The 22,798-nt window shown below is 41.5% G+C and overlaps 1 protein-coding gene across 1 annotated transcript in view; it reads left to right on the top strand.

Moving 5' to 3' along the window:
* The window catches only part of LOC118338661 (diacylglycerol kinase eta-like), a 45,705-nt gene that overhangs the window by 22,205 nt on the left and 702 nt on the right, over nt 1-22,798 (top strand). The window contains exons 5-16 of the mRNA XM_035675939.1: nt 6,357-6,461; nt 8,652-8,784; nt 12,521-12,627; nt 13,260-13,385; nt 14,527-14,629; nt 16,747-16,909; nt 17,042-17,150; nt 17,482-17,703; nt 17,984-18,075; nt 19,195-19,294; nt 19,429-19,732; nt 20,925-21,056. Coding sequence (XP_035531832.1) covers nt 6,357-6,461; nt 8,652-8,784; nt 12,521-12,627; nt 13,260-13,385; nt 14,527-14,629; nt 16,747-16,909; nt 17,042-17,150; nt 17,482-17,703; nt 17,984-18,075; nt 19,195-19,294; nt 19,429-19,732; nt 20,925-21,056 — 1,696 coding nt within the window. The remainder of the gene's footprint in view (nt 1-6,356; nt 6,462-8,651; nt 8,785-12,520; nt 12,628-13,259; nt 13,386-14,526; nt 14,630-16,746; nt 16,910-17,041; nt 17,151-17,481; nt 17,704-17,983; nt 18,076-19,194; nt 19,295-19,428; nt 19,733-20,924; nt 21,057-22,798) is intronic.

The following is a 22,798-nucleotide window of genomic DNA, read 5'->3' as shown; positions in this document are numbered from 1 at the left end:
ACATTAAGGTTCTGCGCTGGGAAATGGAGAATAGCAGTAAAATTTTATGTTTTGGCTTGTGCAGTTTGCATTTCAAAGTATTTCTTCTTAGATATGCATTACATAGGAGGAGGGTATAGAAATCTCTATGAGTAGCCACTGCTTCTAAATTGCCATATTCAGCTGTCCGCTGGAGCAAAGAAAAATGTATGTGAAATGTAGGAACGGTCTGTAAAATCAACGCGCATTCTGTCGTAGTGTCACCATAATTCGTCCTTTTATTTCATCAAAGCAACATAACAATAAACAAAACTTATATGAAACAGAAAAACTTGCTTTGTCTCTCTAATGCGGTTAAAAAATAGTTAGCCCTTCCGCTCTTTAGCCAAAAACACCTCAGGTGACGTCTATATGTAGAGTTAACACCCCCTGACGTCATCATGACGGCATTGTTACGTCATTGTTACGTCATCATTACATCATCACATCATCATCTCAGCAATACCACTGATTAACAGTACTTAATTATGATCAGCATAATTTGATATATATGGCAGCATGATTATAAGTTGCTCACATGAGTATGATATGGTATATGTGAAACACAGATTTAGTGTAATGGCTTCAACATTCCAGCCCCTAATTGACCAGTATAGGGCAATTCATACATTTATACATCAGAAGCATACACTCAAGAGTCCTTTGTGACAATATTCAAGATTGTCAAGTAAAGTGTCCATAGAATTTCAAAAATAAGCAAAAAATAATCCATTAATAGTCAATTTTTTGCGAAACAAGTTCATAAAAATTCAACAAAAAGATTCAACACAGATCCTTGTTTGAGAAAAAGGAGAAAAAATAGGAAAGACGTTAAAATAAAGTCCTTTCAAAATAGTCCTTTTCAGGAGTCGAGTAACAAAAAAGAAAAAGGGGCATAGGTCAGACCTGTCTCATCAGGTCATGTCATGTGTCATGTGTAGAAGGCACAGCTTTGTGATGGGCCTTTCCAAGGTGCCATTTTGTGTCCTGATCTTGACCCGACGTACATGTCCTTTTTTGTCTGGGAAAATTTCCGTGATTCTTCCCATGGGCCAGGAGTTGCGTGGTCAGCTTTCATCGATGATCAGCACTAAGTCTCCATGCTTTAGATTCTCTTTAACCTTATTCCATTTCTGTCTCTCTTGCAGCAATGGGAGGTACTCTCGTGTCCAGCGTTTCCAGAAGAGATCAGATATGTATTGGGTCTGTTTCTATCTTCTTCTTCTGGAATAGGTATCACTTTTGTCGAAGAGTCCAGGTGGAAGAGTAGGCGTTCTCGTCATTTGAAGCAGATGGTTGGGTGTCAGAGGTTCTGGATCTTTCACATCCTGAGATATGACTGATTGGCCGGTCATTCATGATTGCCTCTACTTCGTATGGAGCCGTTTGGAGACTCTCATAATCCAGGGTCTGTTCCCTTGTGATGGAGTAGAGGATCTTTTTCACTATCCAGATTAGCCGCTCCCATACGCCTCCATGATGGGAACCATAGGGAGGATTAAATGTCCATTTGATACCTTCAGCTTGAATCGAATGCTGGATCTTATTGAGGTCAAGGTGAGTAAGTGCTTCACGCAGCTCTCGTTCTGTACCAACGAAATTTGTACCATTGTCAAGAGAGACAATCTCCTTCACTTGGCCTCGTCTGCAGATAAATTGACGGAGTGCAGAAATGCAAGAATCTGTATCCATTGAGTAGGCCATCTCTAGGTGTACTGCTCTGCTTGCGAGGCATGTAAACAAGGCTCCATACCTCTTCATTCTGCAGCGGCCATGCTTGACTTCTATGGGACCAAAGTTGTCCAGTCCAGTATGGGTAAAGAGTGGCAAGTCAGGTGTTATCCTGTGTAGAGGTAGGTCTGACATTTTTTGTGTCATTGCTGTACCATGCCATCTCCTGCAGAGTACACAATCCTGTGTTATCCTTCTTGCAGCAGAGTTTGCTCTAATGATCCAATATTTTGTTCTGAGTTTTGCGATCATTTGATTTCTTTCACAAACGCAATGTGAGGTAGTCCATGGTCGCTAGTCAGTTTCAGATAGATGACCGTCCCATAACCTTGCTCGCTTGCATTGCAGAAGTGGTGCATCTGTGCGCTAGTAACTTCAAAATTTGGTGGCCTAAGGCATCTCCTGATTCTCAGGTCAAGGTCTTTCAGCCACTCCTTCCATTTGTTTGTGTAAGCAGTTGCAATCCCTTCATCCACAATTAATCTTGCACAGGTCCTGCAGTATTCCTTTCCCTGTCAGCATAACTGGTGCTAGGAACCCGAGAGGATCGTATACTGAGTTCAACACAGAACGTTCCGGTATTCTTACTTGATGGAACATTCCTTCGATGTCCCCCATCACTGCTACTGGTTATTGTCGGAATCTGAGGAATACACCCAACAAGGTGTTCGTAAGGTCAGGACCCTGCAGCAGCTCAGAGTTCAGGGAAGTTCCTTGAAATGAAGAGGTACAATCAAACACCACCCGGATCGTCTTTTTCCTTTTGTGGTAGACACCATGGTGAGGAATGTACCACAGTCTTCCATCTTTCCGGTGGAGTTGTTCCTCTGGCACTCTTTCTGCATGCCCTTTCCTTAATACATCATTCATGAAGCCATTATAATCTTTCCGAAAGGCTTCATCTTTCTGGAATCTGTGGGCAAAACTTAGTGCTCTTTGTTCCGCCACCTTCCTGTTGTTTGGCAGGCTGATGTTGTTCTGACGGAATGGAAGTTGTATTTCATAATGGCCATCTTTCTTTTTGACTGAGCTGTTCATCACATGCATAAATTGCTTGTCTTCAAATGAGTGTTCTTGGTTTTCATTGTAGGCCAATTCTGAGAAGTCCAGGTTATATTGGTGTACAAGGAGCTCTTCCAGCTTAACCACAGATATCTTGTTGGACATTATCCGTGGTCGACCATGCTCATCCATAGGTGTAGTACTGTAGTACTGTCGCTCGGAGTAAGATTTCAGTTTTCTTTCCTCTGACAGACAACTGTTCCATCAGTTTCACTGTGACGAAAGTAGCATTGCTTCCAGGGTCTAGAAACACATAGGTTTCTATCAAACAACTGCCTTTATGTGCTTTCATCTTTACAGGTACCACTGCCAACTTGTAGTCTGTGATTCTGTCTCCTGTTTGTGCTGCTGATGGTATCATAGCAATTTGTGCTGCTGATGAAACTTTAGCAATGCCATTGCTCCTGGTGTCTGGATCCTTCTTAGCTGCTGGTTTGGCATTTCCTGGGGTAAAGTTCTCCATATGTAAGACAGTGGGATGTTTCGTCTCACAGGAACGACACGTTTACATTCTTTACTCATATGACCTTTGACCAAGCAGGCAAAGCAGAGTCCATTTTTCTTTAGCAGCTCAACTTTGTCCTTGTGGGGAATCTTTGTCATTGCTTGATATGTTGCCATCACATGATCTTCTTTACAGAAAGCACAAGGTTTGATGAAAGCATCAATGGCTGTACGGATGCCCTCTGGCTTGTCCCCCTTTTTCCTAGCATTGGTGTTCGTGTTGGCTTCTGTCTTGGGAACTACAGCTGTAGCAAAGCTTTTCTTGCTGCTAGATCTCATATAAGGCAAGTCATTTTTGTATTTTCTCCCATTAGCAGTATCCTGGATATCTCCAAAGACAGGATCTTGAATTATTCTGGCTTGTTTTTCTATAAGCCGAACAAGGTCATGGAATTTAGGTCTCTGCTGCGTTCTTTCAATGATGTTACATACAGCAGACCGCCATTTCTCAAGAAGTTGAAATGGTAGTTTGGAAACAAGTCGTTTCATGTTAGATGGTAAATCCAGCTCTGACATGTATGGGAGGTCCTGAACTGCATTACCACAGCCCCTTAGATAGAGGGCGTAGCTGTGAAGTGCCTTTCCATCATCTGTGCGTATTAAGTTCCAGTTTAAGGCCTTTTCCATGTATGCCGTTGTGACTTTGAAGTTATCACCAAAGTGATATTTTAGTAGGCGCTTTGCTTCATCATAGCCTGTTGTTGCACTTGTGTGAAAGCAGCTTTGCACTAGTTCCTTTGGCTTACCAACAGTATACTGTTCCAGGAAAATCCTCATTATTGTTGAGTTTTTCCTCGATCTTATGCATGAAAGCCTTTCATATAATGGCTCGGAAAGTGGAAGGATCACCGTCACAACACCAGCACTCCCTTCTTGGCAGTTTAGTTTAGCTTCTTTCTGCTGCATCACCAGCAGATCTGCCAAGTCTGTCTGTCTTTGCATAATATTTGTAAGATCAAGGCTCTGAGCTATTTCACTTCTGCGAGTAGATTGGTCTCGTCTGTGTGGTCCCTCAGAGACAACAACTCTGGTTGTATGAGGGTTTGTTGTAGCCCTTGGTGGTTGCTCAGGCTTTTCTGTGATTCCAGTTAGTGGTGAGTACCGAGTGTGTATCATTTTGTAAGGGTGTTTTAGGTATAGTTCCTATGCGTGCAAACTCCAGTTGTTCTAGGCTTACTTCTATTTTGTCAGATACATTTATTTGTTCCTCCATTTGTTTTCCAGATTCTTCACCTTCAGATTCCTCCAGAGCCTTCAACCTTGCATCAGCTGCAGCAATATCTGCTTTCAAGTCCAGAGATTCCATCTTCAAACCCAGCTGATGCTTTTCCATTTCCAGTTCATGTTTCTTTTTAAGAGCTTCAGCTCTGGCCTGTAGAGCAGCTTTGTCTGCAGCAGCCTTCATGCGTACTGAAGCAATGGATGAAGATTTTGAACATTTAGAAACTTTTGAACCCTTTGAACCAGTCTGTGAGATACTGTCCCCAAAATCCACAAGAGTTTGTGGGTCAGGCTGAGGTTTTATCCATTGATCTACCTCAGTCAGAAAAGCATCATAATCAGCCATTTTTGGCTCATACCAGTCCAAAGTTTCATTTATTCTCACATCCTCAGGCAGCAGTTTCTGAACAGCTTTATGACACCTTTTAAATTCATCCAGCAGTGCGCATTTGCACTTTCATTGATATTGGCAACATCAACACCTTCTTTCATCATTGTTTTTATTTCATTCATTTTCCGTGTACAGTACAATGTGAAAGTTTCCCTCTGAGTGATTTGAACGCCTCCCTTTGTTGCGCAGCGTCCATTTCAGGAACACCGGCTTTAGTGACTCCACGTTCAGTTCCTTCTGCCATTGTTTCACTTTTCGTTCTCAGCCTTTAATATTCATTTGTACAGGTTTTTTTTCAAATAAATCTGACGGCTTTTGTTTGAATATTCGTTAGTATTTCGGTTATTTATTTATATATTTTATCCTTTCACGCGCACAGCCGTGCTTTGTTTCCGTTTCAGTCCGTTTTATTGGTCATTTAGTCACTTTATTTCCGTGAGCGTATACTTTATTTCAGGCCTTTTTCTGCACTTTGTTTCGTATATTACATTTTATTTCCATCTGCTCGTGATATTTGGCTCACATGGCTACATGGCTCATTTACATCGAATCGAAGAATTCAGTTGGTTGCAATCTGCAAAAGTAGTGCCCTAAATGCCACTAAATCCTACACACTGGTCCTTTAAATGGTTGCAGGTTTTTTTTTTTTTTTTTGCAGTAATGTCATGTTGTCTGATGCCACTCAAATCAAACAACAACAACAAGCTGTGTCAAACTTCACATTCAGAGGACATTGAAAGGACATCTGTGTTTAGGTGTTCGGTAACCTGTGCAAGACTAGCCATAGGTAGAAACATCAGCATCACTGCTAGCATATGAATATTGATTAGTGTGATATTGCCCACATTGTGAGTGTGTGTGTGCAAACTCCTTTCTCTCTCTGAGGTGAACAGCGATGGTCCAGACACGGTGAGAGAGAGAGAGAGGGAGAGAGAGACAAAGAGAAAGAAGAGATGAGAGAGCATAAATAAGTGATGGGATGTTGAAAGGGTGCTGTATGTCTGTAGGGTTATCTACAGGGAGACTGTCCTTTAAACACACATACACACACTCACACAGAGAGAAGAGGGGGGTGGAGGGGCTCTTAGCCTTTACTGAGGCGCTTCGCCTGTCAGCACATATCTGCCTCAAAGCAACATGAAGAGCTAAGAGCAAGATGAAAAAAATGCTGGAGCAGAGGAAAAGACTAACTCTAGAAGGTGTTAGGGGGTGAGTGAGCTAGAGTTGATGAGAGAGAGACAGAGAGAGGGAGGGATGGAGGGGGCTTGTCATCCTTTCTCTCCCTTAAAGACGGATCTGAACGATCTCTCCTCTCAGTGGCACCACAGGGCTGAGGAGGAAAGCACTGGAAACATTTGTCTCTCTCGCTTTAGCTACAGTGTCTGTCTCACTCACTCACCCGTGCACGCATCCCTCACTCTCCCTCCAGGTGATCACTCCGTTCCGTAGGCTCATCCTCTGTGCCGAGAACAGAAAAGAGATGGAGGACTGGATCAGTTCGCTGAAATCCGTCCAGTCCAGAGAACATTACGAGGTAAGAATCCCCTTTTTCCAAATCAACAGACGGACAGAACTGTGCGAGTTTGTGTGTGTGTGTGTGTGTGTGTGTGTGTATGGTGGGGAGGGGGTGAAAAGAGATGGGGATTGTAAAGAGATAGTGCTGCAGAAAATAGATAGGCAATAGATCTGTGTTTAGGCAAATCCTCTTTTGGAGATTTGGACAGTGATGCATTCTAGCCGAGGATGCTGCTGGAAGTGAATGTATCCTGTTAGTGTGGTTTGGTTACAGAAATAAGTCCACATAGATGGGTGTGTAAAATGTAGCAGGAATAAAAGTTGCATGCTGTGTGGCATATACAGTAACACGGAAGGCAACTGGGGATTTAGGAAGTTGTTAATGCAGAAGGAACACACATGGACCCACATGTACAGTAACAGGTGTACAACCCTATAGTCGGAGGTACAGTAAAGCAGTTGAATCAACACACACACCAGACACATGTTGATCGTCACAAAGCACATGTCGGAATTCGTAACATCCCAGTTCCTTTCCCCCTTACGACTGATAAAAACACACAAAGCATTGTTTTGTCTGCTGTCCAGTCACTTCACCACAACACTCATTTTAATTGAAGGCATTGTTTCTGGGAGAATCTAGAAAACAGGCAACAGCATGACTGTCGACTTGTGTGCCAGTTTTTCTAATCCAACCAGCCATAAACGTTCAGAATGTTCCACTGTCAGCGAAAGTAAATACGGACTGTGTGTTGAAAGTGGTGGCTCGTGGCCAGCGCAGGGAGAAAGCAGCACTGCATTTTAATGGCTTTGATTTGGGAGGGAAATCTTATATAAGACCCCATCCCCTCGCGCCCTTACTGCACTGCAATGCAGCAGCACCCCCAGAGCTCAAACACCACAGGGTACATACATGTGCACACATGAAACGTGCACGCGCCCCCACCATGGATGTCTTGGTGAGTGTCCCACTTTCATAAGCACCTGTTCTACTTATGAAAGACAAACTGTATCAAGGGCTGCGCCAACTACTGCAGACGCAACGCCCACACTTGTACAGTACTTGCATTAGCTTGCCGTCCACAGTGGGCTCTCTCCGTATACTGATGTGGAGAGAAGCATCCAATTTTCCTGACCAGGTGTCACTTTTATAAAATCATGGAGCAGCAGAGCACTAATGACTGTCAGCTAGTAGAGTCCTCATGTACGTCCTGCTGTCTTCTTTCCTTATGCCAGGTAGTGAAGCTCCTACAGAGTAGTAAGACCAGACCTTATGGGGGGAAGTGAATCATTATGATACAGGAATGAATGAACTTGTTGAAAACATGTTGACTTGTGTTTATAGTTGGAAACCAAGGCTGCAAATAATGATTATTTTCATGATTAATAAATCTGTCAATCAATTTCTCGATTAATCGATTAGTTGTTTGGGTCCTCAAATGTCAGAAAAGGGTGAAAAATATTGATCACTTTTTCCCAAAGCCCAAGGTGGCGTTCTCAAATGTCTTGTTTTGTACTAGGACTGCTTGATATGGTAAAAACATCATATTACCATTATTTTGACAGATACAAAATATGATTCACAATTAGTATATGAATGATTATTTGTGTATTACAAATAAAGTTTTCACTGGAAAAAATGTTGATGATATTTCGATTAATTGTGCAGCCCCATTTTGTACACGACCCAAAGATATTCAGTTTCGGCTAAAGAAACCACAAAATATTCATGTTTATAAAGATGAAATTGGGGGGGCCCCCAATTAGCTCAGTTGGTGGAGCTGGCGACCCATGTACAGAGTTGCTGGAGTGGCCCAGGGTTCGAATCCGACCTGTGGCCCTTTCCTGTCTGTCTTCGCCTGTCACTATCCAATAAAGGGCCAAAAAAATGAGTGAAATTAGAGAATTTAGATTTTTTTTTCTTAATGACTTAAAAAAATTGATTATCAAAACAGTTAGCGATTAATTTAATAGTTGACAACTAATTAATTAATGGACTAATTGTTGCAGCTCTCCTGGAAACAGGTAGACAAATGTTTTTTTTTTTATTTTCATGTTCAGCTTGCAATTAGACTGAAAACAGCCAGTAATGGTAGTATGCAGTCATCATTTCATATGTTATATTTTATTATCATAAAGTGCACTGTGCTTACCTTTCTGTGACTGTCATCCCAGTGCTGCCAACCTGTTTTAACCTCTCCTTTGTCAGACGGCACAGTTTAATGTGGAACATTTCTCAGGGATGCACAACTGGTACGCCTGCTCCCATGCACGGCCCACCTTTTGCAACGTCTGTAAAGATAGCTTGTCCGGTGTCACGTCTCACGGCCTCTCCTGCGAAGGTAGGTAGCACACACTGCACACGCTTTACTGTCAAACACATGAATGCTAATTTCCAGATTTGTTGTCGACGTATAGACACACAGTGTTTTCTTACATAACACCCTTTTAATCCATGGCCCGTTTTGAAGCAGCTCTCACTCGTTTTTACATTTCATTACTGGCTCATAGATAGATTCCTCCTGTCTGTTTAAAGAGCAGACATACTGTTGCGTTGCAGCAGATCATTTCAGGCTGCAAGCACTGCGAGCTGGCAGGTCTATAGCTACTCTGAGAAGGTATATATGTTGCATAATGACTTGTGAGTAATTTAAGAACACTTTTTGTTCAAATGTCTGCCTTAGTGGAGCAGGTTGGATATATTGAAGCCAGCATGAGTCTTGAAAATGCTCTGGGCTGTGGAGTGGGGTGTCCATCAAACTGTTAGCTTGAAGTAGAGCTTCCATTAACACTGCACATACCTATGAATTATATGTCAGCCTGTATCAATAAGCCTTTATGTCACACTGTGCATTAGATAAGCATGGACTCAAGCTATTTGAATTTTTATTTTAGCAATTTCACGTCTCTCCATTTACCCATAAAAAACTGTTAATGGAACCTGTGAATGACGCCACATCTCCTCACCTTATCTGTGAAAGAACAGTGAAGTGGGGTGTTAAGGGGAAGGGGGTTGACATGGGAGGTTGACACAAATTTTTTTGCCTTCCGTTTTCTGGTGTGAAATGTCAGTGACAGGCAGCAGACCTTAATGAGCACCATCTGCATATCCTCCCGTTCTAATTATGCTAACGTTCCCCTGTGAGTGAGTGCGCGTGTACATTTGCACGTGTCACAGTCCGTCCTGTAGATGTGTGCTTGGTATAAGAGCCTCTCCACTCAGTGCTTATTATCTTCTACAATGAGGCCCTCTCATATCCAGAAGGCAATAGGAACAGACATAGAGAGATGGAGAGAAAGAGGAAAGACCAAAGCTTATGATCTAAATCCTGCTCCACACATAAACACTCTAAGTCCCGCCCCTTTTCACTCTGCTCTAATCACAGCTGAGCAAGCCTCCGTCAGAACCTAGGTCAGCTTTCTCTTTCCTGTACTTAGATATGCTATGTGCTAGGCTAATCTATGTTGAAAAGACAACCACATTTATTTTGAAAATGGTTAAAAGATAAAAGTCACATCTTAAGTTAGCAAATGGTAGCAAAACTTGCTAGCTAGTTATATCTGATAACTATTTTTAGCTAAACATAAGCTAAATAGCTAAATGCTAGCTAATTAGCTAACTAATGATTAATTGAACTTGGCCAGGAAAGGACACGGTTGACCGAGGTTCCAAAGCAGGGGCTTAGGAAGGGTCATTTGAAATTAGACAGCCTTCATCAAAACATGGAGTCAAGACTTAAAGTAGACACAAAGCCTCATAAAGATTTCCTCCCACATTTCTTTCAATGTAGTTTTAGTAACACATTTACCATTAAACATACAGTATGTCATTTCTGCCACTAGGCCAAAACAAAAATCAATCTTTATATGACAATGTGAAGTTGCTTGGGATCACTGGAGTTGTCGTCTTTATTGTGAAACCACCACTGCTCTAGTTTGGTTATGTAGTCACGTTCACCAACTTCCTTCGTCACTTCCTGACATATCCCGTTTTTACCCAGAAGTTACAGCAACTAGAGGAAAGTAGAGAAGGTATCACTACATGAATAAATCATTATTTTCTATTAGTTTCTATTGCAGATTTATACACTTAGCCATAATTTATTAGCCCTCAAACAGGACCCTGCTACTTGACTCTTTGACTCAGGGTTTAACCTGAACCAGGCCATACAACAATGATAGCGAAAATAAAGGTAAAGTAGTATACTCATATTAAGAAATAATACTATGTATATTATTATAATGCAAATGTATCAGATTGGTACATGGTATTGGCCGATACACAAAGTTCAGGAATCAGGATTGGTATCAGGAAAGAAAAATGGAATTGAAACATCACTAAGGATGTAAGTACACAACTCAACAAAGTATATAACATAGGTCTAGTGTTTATTATAATGTTCTACTTAAATGTCACTATATATAGAACTGTGTATTTACAATAAACTTGATTACTGATACTGATTATTAAATAGCACCCAGATGAAGCTATAGATGTACATTGAGTGCAGAAGTTGTTTGTTACAATCCAATAAGCCTACTGAGAGACAGTGATAAAGGGATGATCGAAAAAGAAAAAAACACAGAAGAGAGCAGGAGAGCGTCTCTATTAAAAGTCGAGAGCAACCAGCCAAACAGTTTCACAGCAATCAACGCAGCTTAAATTTCCCTTCGATTTTCTGCACAGGACGGGCGGCGGGGATTGATTTGTGCTACCCAGCCACAAACACACATAGACGAACCCTTCTGCTTTTTCTGTCTCTATTTCACCCTCACACAATGTTTTCTTCCAGTCTGTTTTGTGAATGCTCAGGGTATAGTCTGACCATTAACAGGCAGTGGTATCATGTCCTCTGAATTCCCTTAATGTTCTGCTAATGCTCTCTAACAGCCTTTAGCGGTAGACAAGATTGAAACATCAATTGTTGCTCCCGGATATGACTTAGTTTGTATATCTGTGTAGACTGCCTAATGACCAGATTGTGTGTGTGTTTGTGTGTTTGTGTGTTTTGTGTGTGAGCAAGGGTGGAGTGGCTAGAACCAAAGTTCCCTGGTGTACAGACATTATTCATGAGTCCGCTAAGTGCCTCATCCTTGATGGAGGAAAAGGCGAGAGCAATCTCCATCTTTATAGAAAGCATTCATGTTTTATTTACGTTACATTTTCCTTATTCAGAGCAACCTGCATTAAGCACATTAAAGTCAAATGTGACATTTTTTAATTTCCTGGCACTACAGTGGCTGTTTTTTTATACAGTGTGAACTGATGTACATGACACAAGTTTCACTTGCAGGACAGGAAATAAGGAACAGTTAAACTACAAGGAGTTTTTAACCAGTTCAGAAACCACAAAACAAACAAGACAATAAGTGAGAAGATTGGCTATTTCTATATAGTTATTCTTAATGCCTGCTAACATGTTGGATTTGGTCATATTCCCCTTGAAATCAGACTACAGAAAACACATGCATCTATGTGCATTATATGAGTCACTGTCACCAGAGGCTCTACATCTGTATCCAGACAGCACAGAAGGTAGCTTTTAATGCAAATCTGGATCAACCTGTTCTGTGTGGTCCAGGGTTTGGGTCTTTCTTAGCCTGGCTGTAGACTTCCTGTTGCTCGTGAGAGATAAATGGATTGAGACCTATGATGTGGAGCTAAGTCCTCAGGCTTGGCTTCTGTCTCTCAGATACGTAAGTGCAGAACAGGCTTAGGGAGGTTAGTAATTACGCCCCCTGACATCTCATTAGGGCTCCATCCATTAACACACACTGTAGTTTGCGGGGTGTGTCTGTTTGTGAATCATGCATCAGGGTCGAGAACATTTTTAAATTACCTTAGTATCTAATAATGCCTGGGCATTAACTAAAAGCCATTCCCATCACACCATTAGAAATTAATGTATTTTAGAATGAAATACTATTCCATTTATTCAAAAACAGTTCATAACTATTTACTGTAATACAATGTATGTTTAGGTTTTATGCTTTTTAAGTGCATCCATCTGAGTAATGTTAACTGCTGTTAAAGGTAGAAAACAATGTCAGATTGATGTGTGTGTTTGTGTTTTTCAGTGTGCAAATTCAAAGCCCATAAACGCTGCGCAGTCAGAGCCACTAACAACTGTAAATGGACCACCCTGGCTTCCATAGGGAAGGATATCATTGAGGATGAGGATGGGGTAGGTTTCTTTTTCTTGAAATCCATTTGAAAGCCTTTTTTGAAAGGCATCCATGTATTGAGAGTTTATCTTTGAGGCTGCCCAAAGTGAGGCCCGTGGGCCAAAGTTGGCCTGTCTTAAGATTAATTTTGGGCCGCCAGATGTTTCTAGTGAAAGAAAACAAAATATTAATTTAAATTATTACATTGCTGTTTCATGCGGTTATTTTCGTGAGTTAAAAATGCTTTTTAGATATGTAGGATCCCTAATCATGAATTGTTTTTCATAATCTGATGTAGTCCTAAGGGATCCTTGTGCAATTTTGCATTTCAACAATACAATACAACAGGTGTTTTGGCCTAGCTTCATTAAGTTACAGTTTTGGCCCACCAAAGGAAAATGTTTGGAACCTTTTTTTTTTAGTTTTATATAGAAAGTGGTTAAAATAACTGTCAGGAAAAAAATCTTGGATAATACTGAACACTGACTTGTATTGTTTGCCCAGTGTCAACAGAGAAAAGGGCTCCTAAAAGAAATTATAAAAGAAGACAGCGTATAAGTGTTCCATTTCTTCAACTGTGTGTGTTTGTGTGTGTGTGTGTGTGTGTGTCTGTGTGTGTGTGTGTGTGTGTGTGTGCGTGTTGAACCTCCAGATTGCCATGCCTCACCAGTGGTTGGAAGGCAACCTGCCTGTCAGTGCCAAGTGTGCCGTGTGTGATAAGACATGTGGCAGCGTGCTGAGACTGCAGGACTGGCGCTGCCTCTGGTGCAAAGCTATGGTAAGACATCTGTCACATGGATAAATTGTAAATTCCTGAATTACATTGCCATTTACAAGAAGACGGTTATTTGAATCATAATGAGAACATTTAAGTCAACAAAAGGCATAGTCTCAGCATTGAATGTGTCATATTTCAAAATGACCAAACTGTGTTGTTCATCATTTGCAGTATTTAAGCTTGTAACTGCAACTGTTGCATGCTGGCAGCCACAGTTAGGTAATAACATTTCATGAACATATGCCAGTCATATGGATTTTGGCTAATGTGGTCTGAGCTACCTTTCTTAGCCTGCTGCCACAGTGACCCGGAAGATTATTTATTAGAGCTGTCCCCGTAGTCAACTAGCAGTTGTTAATTAAATCCAATAGTTGACTAGTCGTCTAGATACAAATGAACTCAATTACAATTGCTACAAACTCATTCCTCTCGCTTCATGCCTCTCCTGTCCCTGCTTGAATCCGCTGTGTGTAGTCCTGGTCGGAGCCACTGTAAATCACCTGGTCCCGTCGGGGGTTACTGGGAGGTTACTGGGCTGGCTCTGTTGCCCACTCGCCCCAATCTGGCTATGGTGCTCTTTCTGGCCCCGGTTCGGGTACAGTCAGCTGACCACTAACTAGCTAGTGGCAGTAGTGAGAACAGTTTGGCAGTTACAGCGAATGCAGCATTGCTGTAAGAAAAAGAAAAGGTCCATGTTGCAATAATCCTGATACTTTAGTCCCGGTGACACGGCACAGCTTATCATTGTAAACACAGAGTCTGCGTACTCTTGTCCTGTGCTCTGTCAGATCAGAGGATCTGAGATGTTGATGGAGGTATGTGGACACAACAGTCTCTGTTTTACCGTTGATTGGCCAACCTGAGTCACATTTCATCAGGACTATCAGCCAGGAGCAGTCTTAAAACTCCTGATCAAGTTGTTTTAAACAATTTTGGCCTAGCCCAAATCCAGTCAGACATCATACAATGATGTTTTCAGCAATAGACGAAAGAAACAGAAATGTAGCAAAGCAATTACTAACCACTGCATCTGCATGCGCAGCTGTTGCCATGGCAAAAAGTACATCCATATAAAAGAAAAGATGATGAAGACTGGAATCTTCCATACATGTTTACATTGTATTTTCTGTGGTTCTTCTAGGTGCACACAGCCTGTATGGACCTGTATCCTCGCAAGTGTCCTCTAGGTCAGTGCAAAGTCTCCATCATCCCCCCTACCGCACTCAACAGCATCGACTCAGACGGTAGGCACCACACACACACACACAGTGCAATCACACTGACTCACTCAAAGGGTCAGAGGTTGATTCCTGACAGCACCTATGAGCAATCATTTCAGAGATTTCATCCCATTTTGTTGGCTGATGTCTTCTCTCTGAACTTTTGACCTTCTGCTCTGTGACATGAAAGAATGGTGGCAGGAGGGAGGAGAGGGAGAGGGTGATGATCTCTGTTCTCTTGTAAAGCTGGAGCCCGGGCTGGAAAACAGAAAGCAAAAGACAATATCTTTATCATTATTTGCCCTTCGGGTAATTGGTCTAATGAAATCCATACTTTCTTATTAGCTCCCTGCTAGTCATATGAGGTATTAGGGAGAGGCACAGGGCACCGGTATGTCTTCCAGGGAATTATGTGTTAAAAATAGCCATCACACACACAGGTCCACACACACCTGTCTGAGGGCTTAAAATAGATCTGCATCTTGAGACGAGATGCGTGTGTGTGAGCAGAATTATAATTGGATGCTTCCCAACTTGCTGAGAAAATGGACACACACACTTATCATTTCATGAGAGCGCACATCACGGAAGAAGAAAAGCTCTGCAGATGGCTTGAATGCACCCCGAGGCTCCCTTCAGACAAGAACAACATGATGTTGTCTGAGTTTTTGTTTTTCTTCATACATGAAGACTCTTTTTCTGTGTTCAGTGTGTGTGTGGGTGTGTGTGTGTGGGTGTGTGCATGTATGTGTGCCCTTGCCAGAGCCCACATTAAACCCATTTTAGATGGAGATCAGCACCTGTGAGACAGACTCAGATAAGCATGTGTGATTGGATTACTGTTGCCCAATCCAGTGGCTCTCTCTCTCACACACACACACACACACACATATGCAGTACACATACGCAGCCCACTGAGTCTGTAAAAAGCTGGCATTGGCTAATTGGTAGATGGATAAAAGAGAGGGAGAGAAAATGAGGATGGGGAATCCAGATGAAGGGAGGAGGATAAGACACAAAGAAAAAAAAGAGACATCCTTCAGCTCCCTCTTCCTCTCTTCTTCCTTCTCTCTCTCTGTATCTCCTCACGTTCCAGTACCCCCTCTGCCCAAATGCAGGCTGGGAAGAGGAGGGAGTTTGGTTGTAATTGGCTTGGGGGGAAGACTGTAGCATGTGCTGGTGCGTTGTGACTCCCTCCCTTCCTCCCTCCTTCTCTTCCACTCAACCCTCCCTCAATCCATCCTTCACTGACAAGATCACAGAGAGAGACATTCAGAAAGGAACACAAATTGAAGATGGTTGACAAAGAGATTAAGGAAGAAGTGAATGAGGATGCAAGGGGGGAAAAGGGAAAAGAGGGAGTGCCAGGAGGAGATAGTAGTGCTACACACACACGGTGGAAGCCCTAATATGCACGAAGCTGTAAATGCAGTGGGGGTATACAGATTATGCTGCAAGCACAGAAACCTCTTGTTGCATTACCTCTCACAGATTAGTGTATGTGTGTGTAGCTGGTTGTGAGTGTGTGTTCGTGCTCTACTATGAAGCAGAACACGTGTTTTTGGCATGTGCCGTGCCTCCACATATTATTACGCTCAGCCTCACGCACCTGATGAGGTCGTTTAACGATGCTTCCCACCAGCTTCTGCGTCTAGCTCTGCTGCTGTGGTTTGACTTATACCCTGGTTACTGGTTATAGAACCTTAAAGGATCGATATTACAAATGGTCCTCAAACTGTGGGGCAAATTGTAGCTGCTCACCTCACAAAGATTCTCAACTCCAGCCCTGTTGGTGCATAGACAGTACCTGAAGTGGACCAAAAAAGGTGCATGTACCCTAATTCAGCTCGACCCTAACTGTAAATACAACAAAACCCTAACCCTAATTCTTCTGTTCTAATTTTAATTCTAATTCTAATTTTACCCTTTTTAACCAAAATTGGGGGTCCGTGGCATGAACAGCACTGCAGTTCAGTCATTTATCACCAAAAAAACATATTTTTCTACTTACCCATTGTGTTATTTAATGCAGGTTGTCTTGGTTTTATTCACTGTTGTATCCAGTTGTTGGATGGAGCTGTATGAAGTTCAGTTTGGAGCAGATATTCACTTTTTCCCTCTCTGTTGCCAATTCTCCTCAGGTTTCTGGAAGGCCACCTGTCCCCCATCATGTGCCAGTCCCCTCCTGGTCTTCGTCAACTCCAAAAGTGGCGACAACCAGGGAGTGAAATTCCTACGACGCTTCAAGCAGCTCCTCAACCCAGCTCAAGTCTTTGACCTAGTCAATGGCGGGCCACACCTCGGGTGAGGAAAGCAGACAGAAACAGCTCACCAGATTCTGATGTGTATAGATGCAACCATAAATATATATGCATGGTTGACCAACAGAATAAGTGAATAGTGTTAAGTGTGTGTGTGTGTGTGTGTTTCTGTCAGTCTGCGCCTGTTTCAGAAGTTTGACAACTTCCGGATCCTGGTGTGTGGAGGCGATGGAAGCGTGGGCTGGGTCCTCTCAGAGATCGACAAACTCAATCTACACAAACAGGTACTGCGATAAGTATTAGTAGTATGATGGATACACTGTGATGTCAACAAACATTTTGTTACATTGGGCAGAACTTTAAATATTACTTTATTTAAATATTATATATCTATCTATCTCTCTCTCTCTCCTGTCTAGTATAGCCTAACCGGGTAACTATATTATATATATAACTATAGTGTCATATATATATATATATATAATTGCCTACTGTCATAAACATATAATGTAGATAATCATCTGCCTTTAATGCAGAAATTGCCAGAAGAGAGTAAGCTAAAGATAAAAACCAATGTGTCCTTGGTAAAGGTGCCAATTGAGCTTTTTTTTTCAGTGCCAGCTGGGGGTATTGCCCTTAGGCACGGGTAACGATCTGGCACGGGTGCTGGGCTGGGGTCCATCATGCGATGACGACACCCAGCTGCCTCAGATACTGGAGAAACTGGAGAGAGCCAGCACCAAGATGCTGGACCGCTGGAGCATCATGACCTATGAGATTAAGATCCCACCCAAACACAGCTGCCCCACCACGCCTGAGGGAGCCGACGACTGCCAGGTACTCACAGGAGTTGACAGATATTCACACGCATCGGTAGACACAATCAAACCCAGCAGGGCTTCCAGACAGACAGATGTGAGGAGGAAGTAGTTGAGCACATGCTGGAAATAGTGCCTGTCATTTTTAATTCACCCTCACCTAGGCTTAGGTTCAGAGCTCAGCTGAACAAAGAGTTTTTTCCCACAAACCCTAGTATCTATATATTTCTCTACGTTTCAAGCACTAACTGCTTTAAACATAACATAAACATGTTTACTTTCTGTGTGTTTCTCTCCAGTTTCACATTTCAGCCTATGAAGACTCAGTAGCTGCTCACCTCACAAAGATCCTCAACTCTGAGCAGCACTCTGTGGTCATCTCCTCTGCCAAGTGAGTGGTATTAGCAAACCAGCATGACCCCAAACAGGCGGAAAATAATCAACAACAATTTCAACAACTATTACCAGAGTTGATCAGTTAGTTTCCAGAGTGGGGTTTTCTCTAGTTTAGATTCTAATTGTTTCATATTTAGAGTTGTGTCTTAGTTTTTATTAGTTTCAGTATTAATGTAATTTTACATTTTTAATTATGATATATTTGTGCGAGGCAAGATTAAGGAAGTTCAGTTTTTTTTTGTTTTACCAGTAGCAAAAGGGAACTACAACCTAAATTTCATTATATAACCTTGCATTGTTAAATGACAATTAAAATACCTTGTATTACTCTTTTTATTATAATATATAGAATAGGTATTACAGTACAATCACACTCAGTCATGTAGACATCCCAGTCTCAATTAACAAATGCGCCAATGCTTGTTGTGTTGACTAATTTGACCAAATTGACAAATATTAAAACTAAAGACATTTCCTGTATATTTTTATTTTATTCAGCTATGAACACAATATTGTTTCAGTTAGTTTTTGTTAGTTTTTTTCTAAAATCTTGTTTTGTCTTCACAAATAAAGACGTATTTAAATGATGGTACAGTTCTTATAGGTGATACCGCGCTGAAATAAATTTTTATGGTATATTGTTGAAAGCAGAGCTGTAAACTCTGTAAGAGCTGTAACTTGTGCAGGGTCTTATTTTAAGAAGTCTAAAATCCAATAATCTTACATTTAGGCCTTAAAACATCTTAAATATAATTTTGACAGGATTTTAAACATTTAAAATTGATTGGATTAATAAAGTTAGCATAACTTGCATAAGGAGGCATTTTTCAGTTTCTTTTAAATGTGTTTTGGAGAACAATTTGTATTGATCATGCTGTAACAATTACAAAACAAAACCAATATGGAAACAGTACAGATTTTCCTTCATATCCATCTTACCTGTTTTTGCCAGTATGGATGTAAAATAGATCTTAAATTGCATTCATAATGAATGTTACAAAAAGAGTGAAATTTGAATCGGCTTAGTCTTAACAACAGCCATCTGACTGATTTCATTGTTTCTTTCTTCGTGTATTACGCCAAGACACACTCATGTTTTCCTTCTGTTTTTTAGGATCCTGTGTGAAACAGTAAAGGATTTTGTTGCCAAAGTGGGAAAAGCTTATGAAAAGAGTACAGAGAACGCTGAGGAGTGTGATACAATGTCTCTCAAAGTAAGCCTCAAAACCAACGCACACAACATCCGTCACCGGCCTGTGCTGAAAGGCCTCTCCCCGTGTATTCAATTTGCCATCTTTTAAATGCAGCCACAGCACTCTATCCAGCCTGTGCTTGTGTCTCCCCTCAGTGTGCCATCCTGAACGAGAAACTGGACTCCCTCCTCCAGACCCTCAACGCAGAGTGCCAGGCCCTGCCTCCACTGCCCCACTCCACCCCTCCCATTGTGGAGGAGGAGCAGGAAGAGGAGGAGGAAGAAGAGGAGGCCAGCGAGGACAGCCTGACGGAGCTGAAGGAGAAGCTGGAGGAGGAGGAGACGGAGAAAGGAGGAGTGGGTTCCTCACACCAGCTGTTCAAAAGCAGGGAGCAGCTGATGCTCAGGGCCAACAGTCTGAAGAAAGCTGTGCGACAGATCATAGAGCAGGCCGAGAGAGGTAACACACACCTTTTGTTAGTTATTGTGGAGGGATTTTTACCCAACCTTTTCTTTTCATGCTAGTTTTCTTATTTTATCTTCTTTGGAAATTGTATGAGATGCATATTTTTGTGATTAGAAGGCTGAAATTAATGTTTATGTTAAGTAGAATTTCTTACCATCATGCAAAAGGTAATCTGCCTTATAATGACCTCTGTTTTTTGGTCAGTGGAGATATTAAGATGCCAGATTTGATGTCAACAGATGAAAATTAGCTTTTAGCTATATGTGGTACAATACATGTATTGTGCCTTGTCCCTGCTAAATAAACATACAAGTAAAGACGAAAAGTGTAATTAAACATGCTCATTTCACTTACTTACTTCACCTACAATATACACTGATCAGCCGTAACACTGTGAGCACTGACAAGTAAAGTGAATAACACTGATTATCTGGTTTCATGGCTCCTGTCAGGGGTGGGATATATTAGGCTTCAAAAGAACATTTCATGGGTTAGAAGCAGGAAAAATGGGCAGTGTGAGGGTTTGAGAGACTTGACAAGGGGCTGCAGAACATTCTGACCACAAGCGGCCAAGGTGGTCAGAATGTTATCGGTCTCTGTTTGTACAGGCAGCTGCAAGTGGGAATAAAACCTATGGGGAGAAGCAAAGAATGGCACCTGTGTGGGTATATAACTATCAGCAAGCACACAAAGCAGCCACCACACAAGAGAGACTTTCTGCTTGGCGAGCACTGGATAGTATACACACTCTTTTATCTGAAGCAACTTTATTTATAAAACATAGATGATAAGGCTACAGTGACAAACTGCACAATTTAAGTAAGGTTTCCTGAAATGTATACAACACAAGCTTGTATAACGAAATGAGAGTTTGCAGTTCCTTCATGCTACACACATAGGAAAAGATAGTTAAATTCATAGAATAACATAAAAAAATAAAAAAATAAAATAAAATAAACCAAAATATACCGTTATGACATATACATATACATACAAAACAAAATAGTGATGATAATATGGTTTCACCTTCACATAAAATGAAACTGTCCATCCAGTTTCACTGCGTTTGAGCACCAAGCATCATCGATGTAAACACAGAGTCTGCCTCTATGTGTTACAATAAGCCTAAAAAATGATGTAATGCATACTGTATTGTCTTAATCATTCATGTGTTTCCTCCATTCAGTGGTCGATGAGCAGAACGCCCATACAGACGATAGCGAGCTGCCATCTCCCCTGGAGTTCAGAAAGGACAGTGAGGAGGAGAATAGAGACAGCGAGAAGGATGAGGATACTAAGGAACTGGAAGCAGTGCCATGTAAGTGCGCCGCTACTTCTTCTGCTGTTTCAAATCCCTAAACTGCCTAGTCCCGTTCCAAATCCGTGAACCTGCTGTTAAAACTTTTACCTGCTTGGCTCTGATGCATTTCCTTTCTGGGCCATTTCCAAAACACTTAACCTGTCGGATTTCCAAGTCTTCCACTGGGCCAGCTGGCATTGTTCTCAGTGACTGTCACTTAAAAGACATTTTCTTTAGTTAGAGGTTGAGGCCTTCTTTAGATAGGCCTCAAACATTGAGTTGAGTAGAATTTAGAAAGCTAATGGATGAAAGAAGAAAACATTACCACATTATTCCTATCATTTAGGAATGGGGATAGACAAAGATATAAAAGTCAGTTTTGTTCTCTGTCAATGGTAAACAGAAGATGTTACTGAAAAAAAGGTCTAAAAGATGATTATTCTACTTTGAAGAGCATAGATGCAATATGAGGTCACACACGATTTAGATGTTGCCACCTTGTGGACATTGCACTTCCTGCACCACAGAAAAGCAGACACATAGCTAATGGAAAAAGAGTGCTGCTGACGCAAATCATGTTTCCTGTCATAAATAAACTCAAGGATCAGTGGTAAAAGTGCAGGAGAAAGCTTGCTCTCCTGTGATGTTCCACCTCTTGCTCCAGGCTAAGCTGTTTATCTCTCCATCTTCGGTCTCCACAGCAGTCTGTGACAATGGAGAACTTTCTATAATAATAAATGATTGTACCTGTCGACACCGTGCTGGTTGGGCAGCCATAAAGTCTGTTTATGTGTGTGTGAATATGTGAAGCTTTGTATGTGGACACACATGCATGTTACTGAGTGTAAACGTCTAGTGTGCCTCTGTAAGTGTGTGTGCATCAGCCACAGGATGTGTTATTGTCTTAGGGGCAGAAGTTCTTCCTGTTTATCATGGGGCTATTTCCTTCCTTCCACTCATTTTCCAGCAGTTGGAAGACTAGGAGGTATCAGTCAAACCCTCTGCTACGCATCCTCTCCTTGCTTCCTCTTATTTCCTCCTTACTCCTTTCTGACCTGGACAAAAATAAAAAAAGACACACTGAGCAAGTAGAGGACGTGAAGAGCAGGGATTGTGACTCGCAGTTTGGGCGAATCCATCTTTCAGTAAGCGTCCCAGTCTTCCAGTCTTGCACAGATTTGTTTCCACATAGAGGATTTTCGTGATGTCGATGTGAGAAAAGTTGCTATGTGGCAAAATACACAGTGTTCAGAAGCTGTGGATTCACATGGAAAAATGCATGACTGCTGAAAGCTGAAGCTATACTGACTCAGGAGGTGTGTATCACTACCTAACTAAGCATGCAAATTTGTAAATAAGGCAAACCTCTCAGTCAACTGGAATATATGTTAAATCTAGTGCTGGGCAACGATTACAATTTTTTATTGCAATAAATCGCATAATTACGCAAAGTTCAATAATGAATTCAAAAGTAGTGTATTGCGCACTTTTATTTTAAAAGTACTGCTATATGAACAAAAGTACAATAACATTTGGTCTGCACTTATACACAACTTTACACTTTAAACAAATAGGTTGCTTTTTAACGGCAGTATTCCCTTTACACAGTAGCAGTAGTGTCTGTGCTAAGTGTGCTGACTTTATTTGAAACGTTCCTCTGCTGTGCAAGCAATTCATTACAGTAGAGCATGTGAATGCAGCTCCCACTGTCCATCAATATAATGCACTGTAACACAGAGGTAACTATGGTTACCCAGCGA

Source organism: Morone saxatilis, unplaced genomic scaffold (genome assembly GCF_004916995.1).
Source record: "Morone saxatilis isolate NCDOM2014 unplaced genomic scaffold, NCSU_SB_2.0 Contig5, whole genome shotgun sequence".
In the NCBI taxonomy this organism is placed as follows: Eukaryota; Metazoa; Chordata; class Actinopteri; family Moronidae; genus Morone; species Morone saxatilis.
The sequence above is the reverse complement of the archived record's forward strand: the minus strand, read 5'-3'. Positions and strand labels throughout refer to the sequence as shown.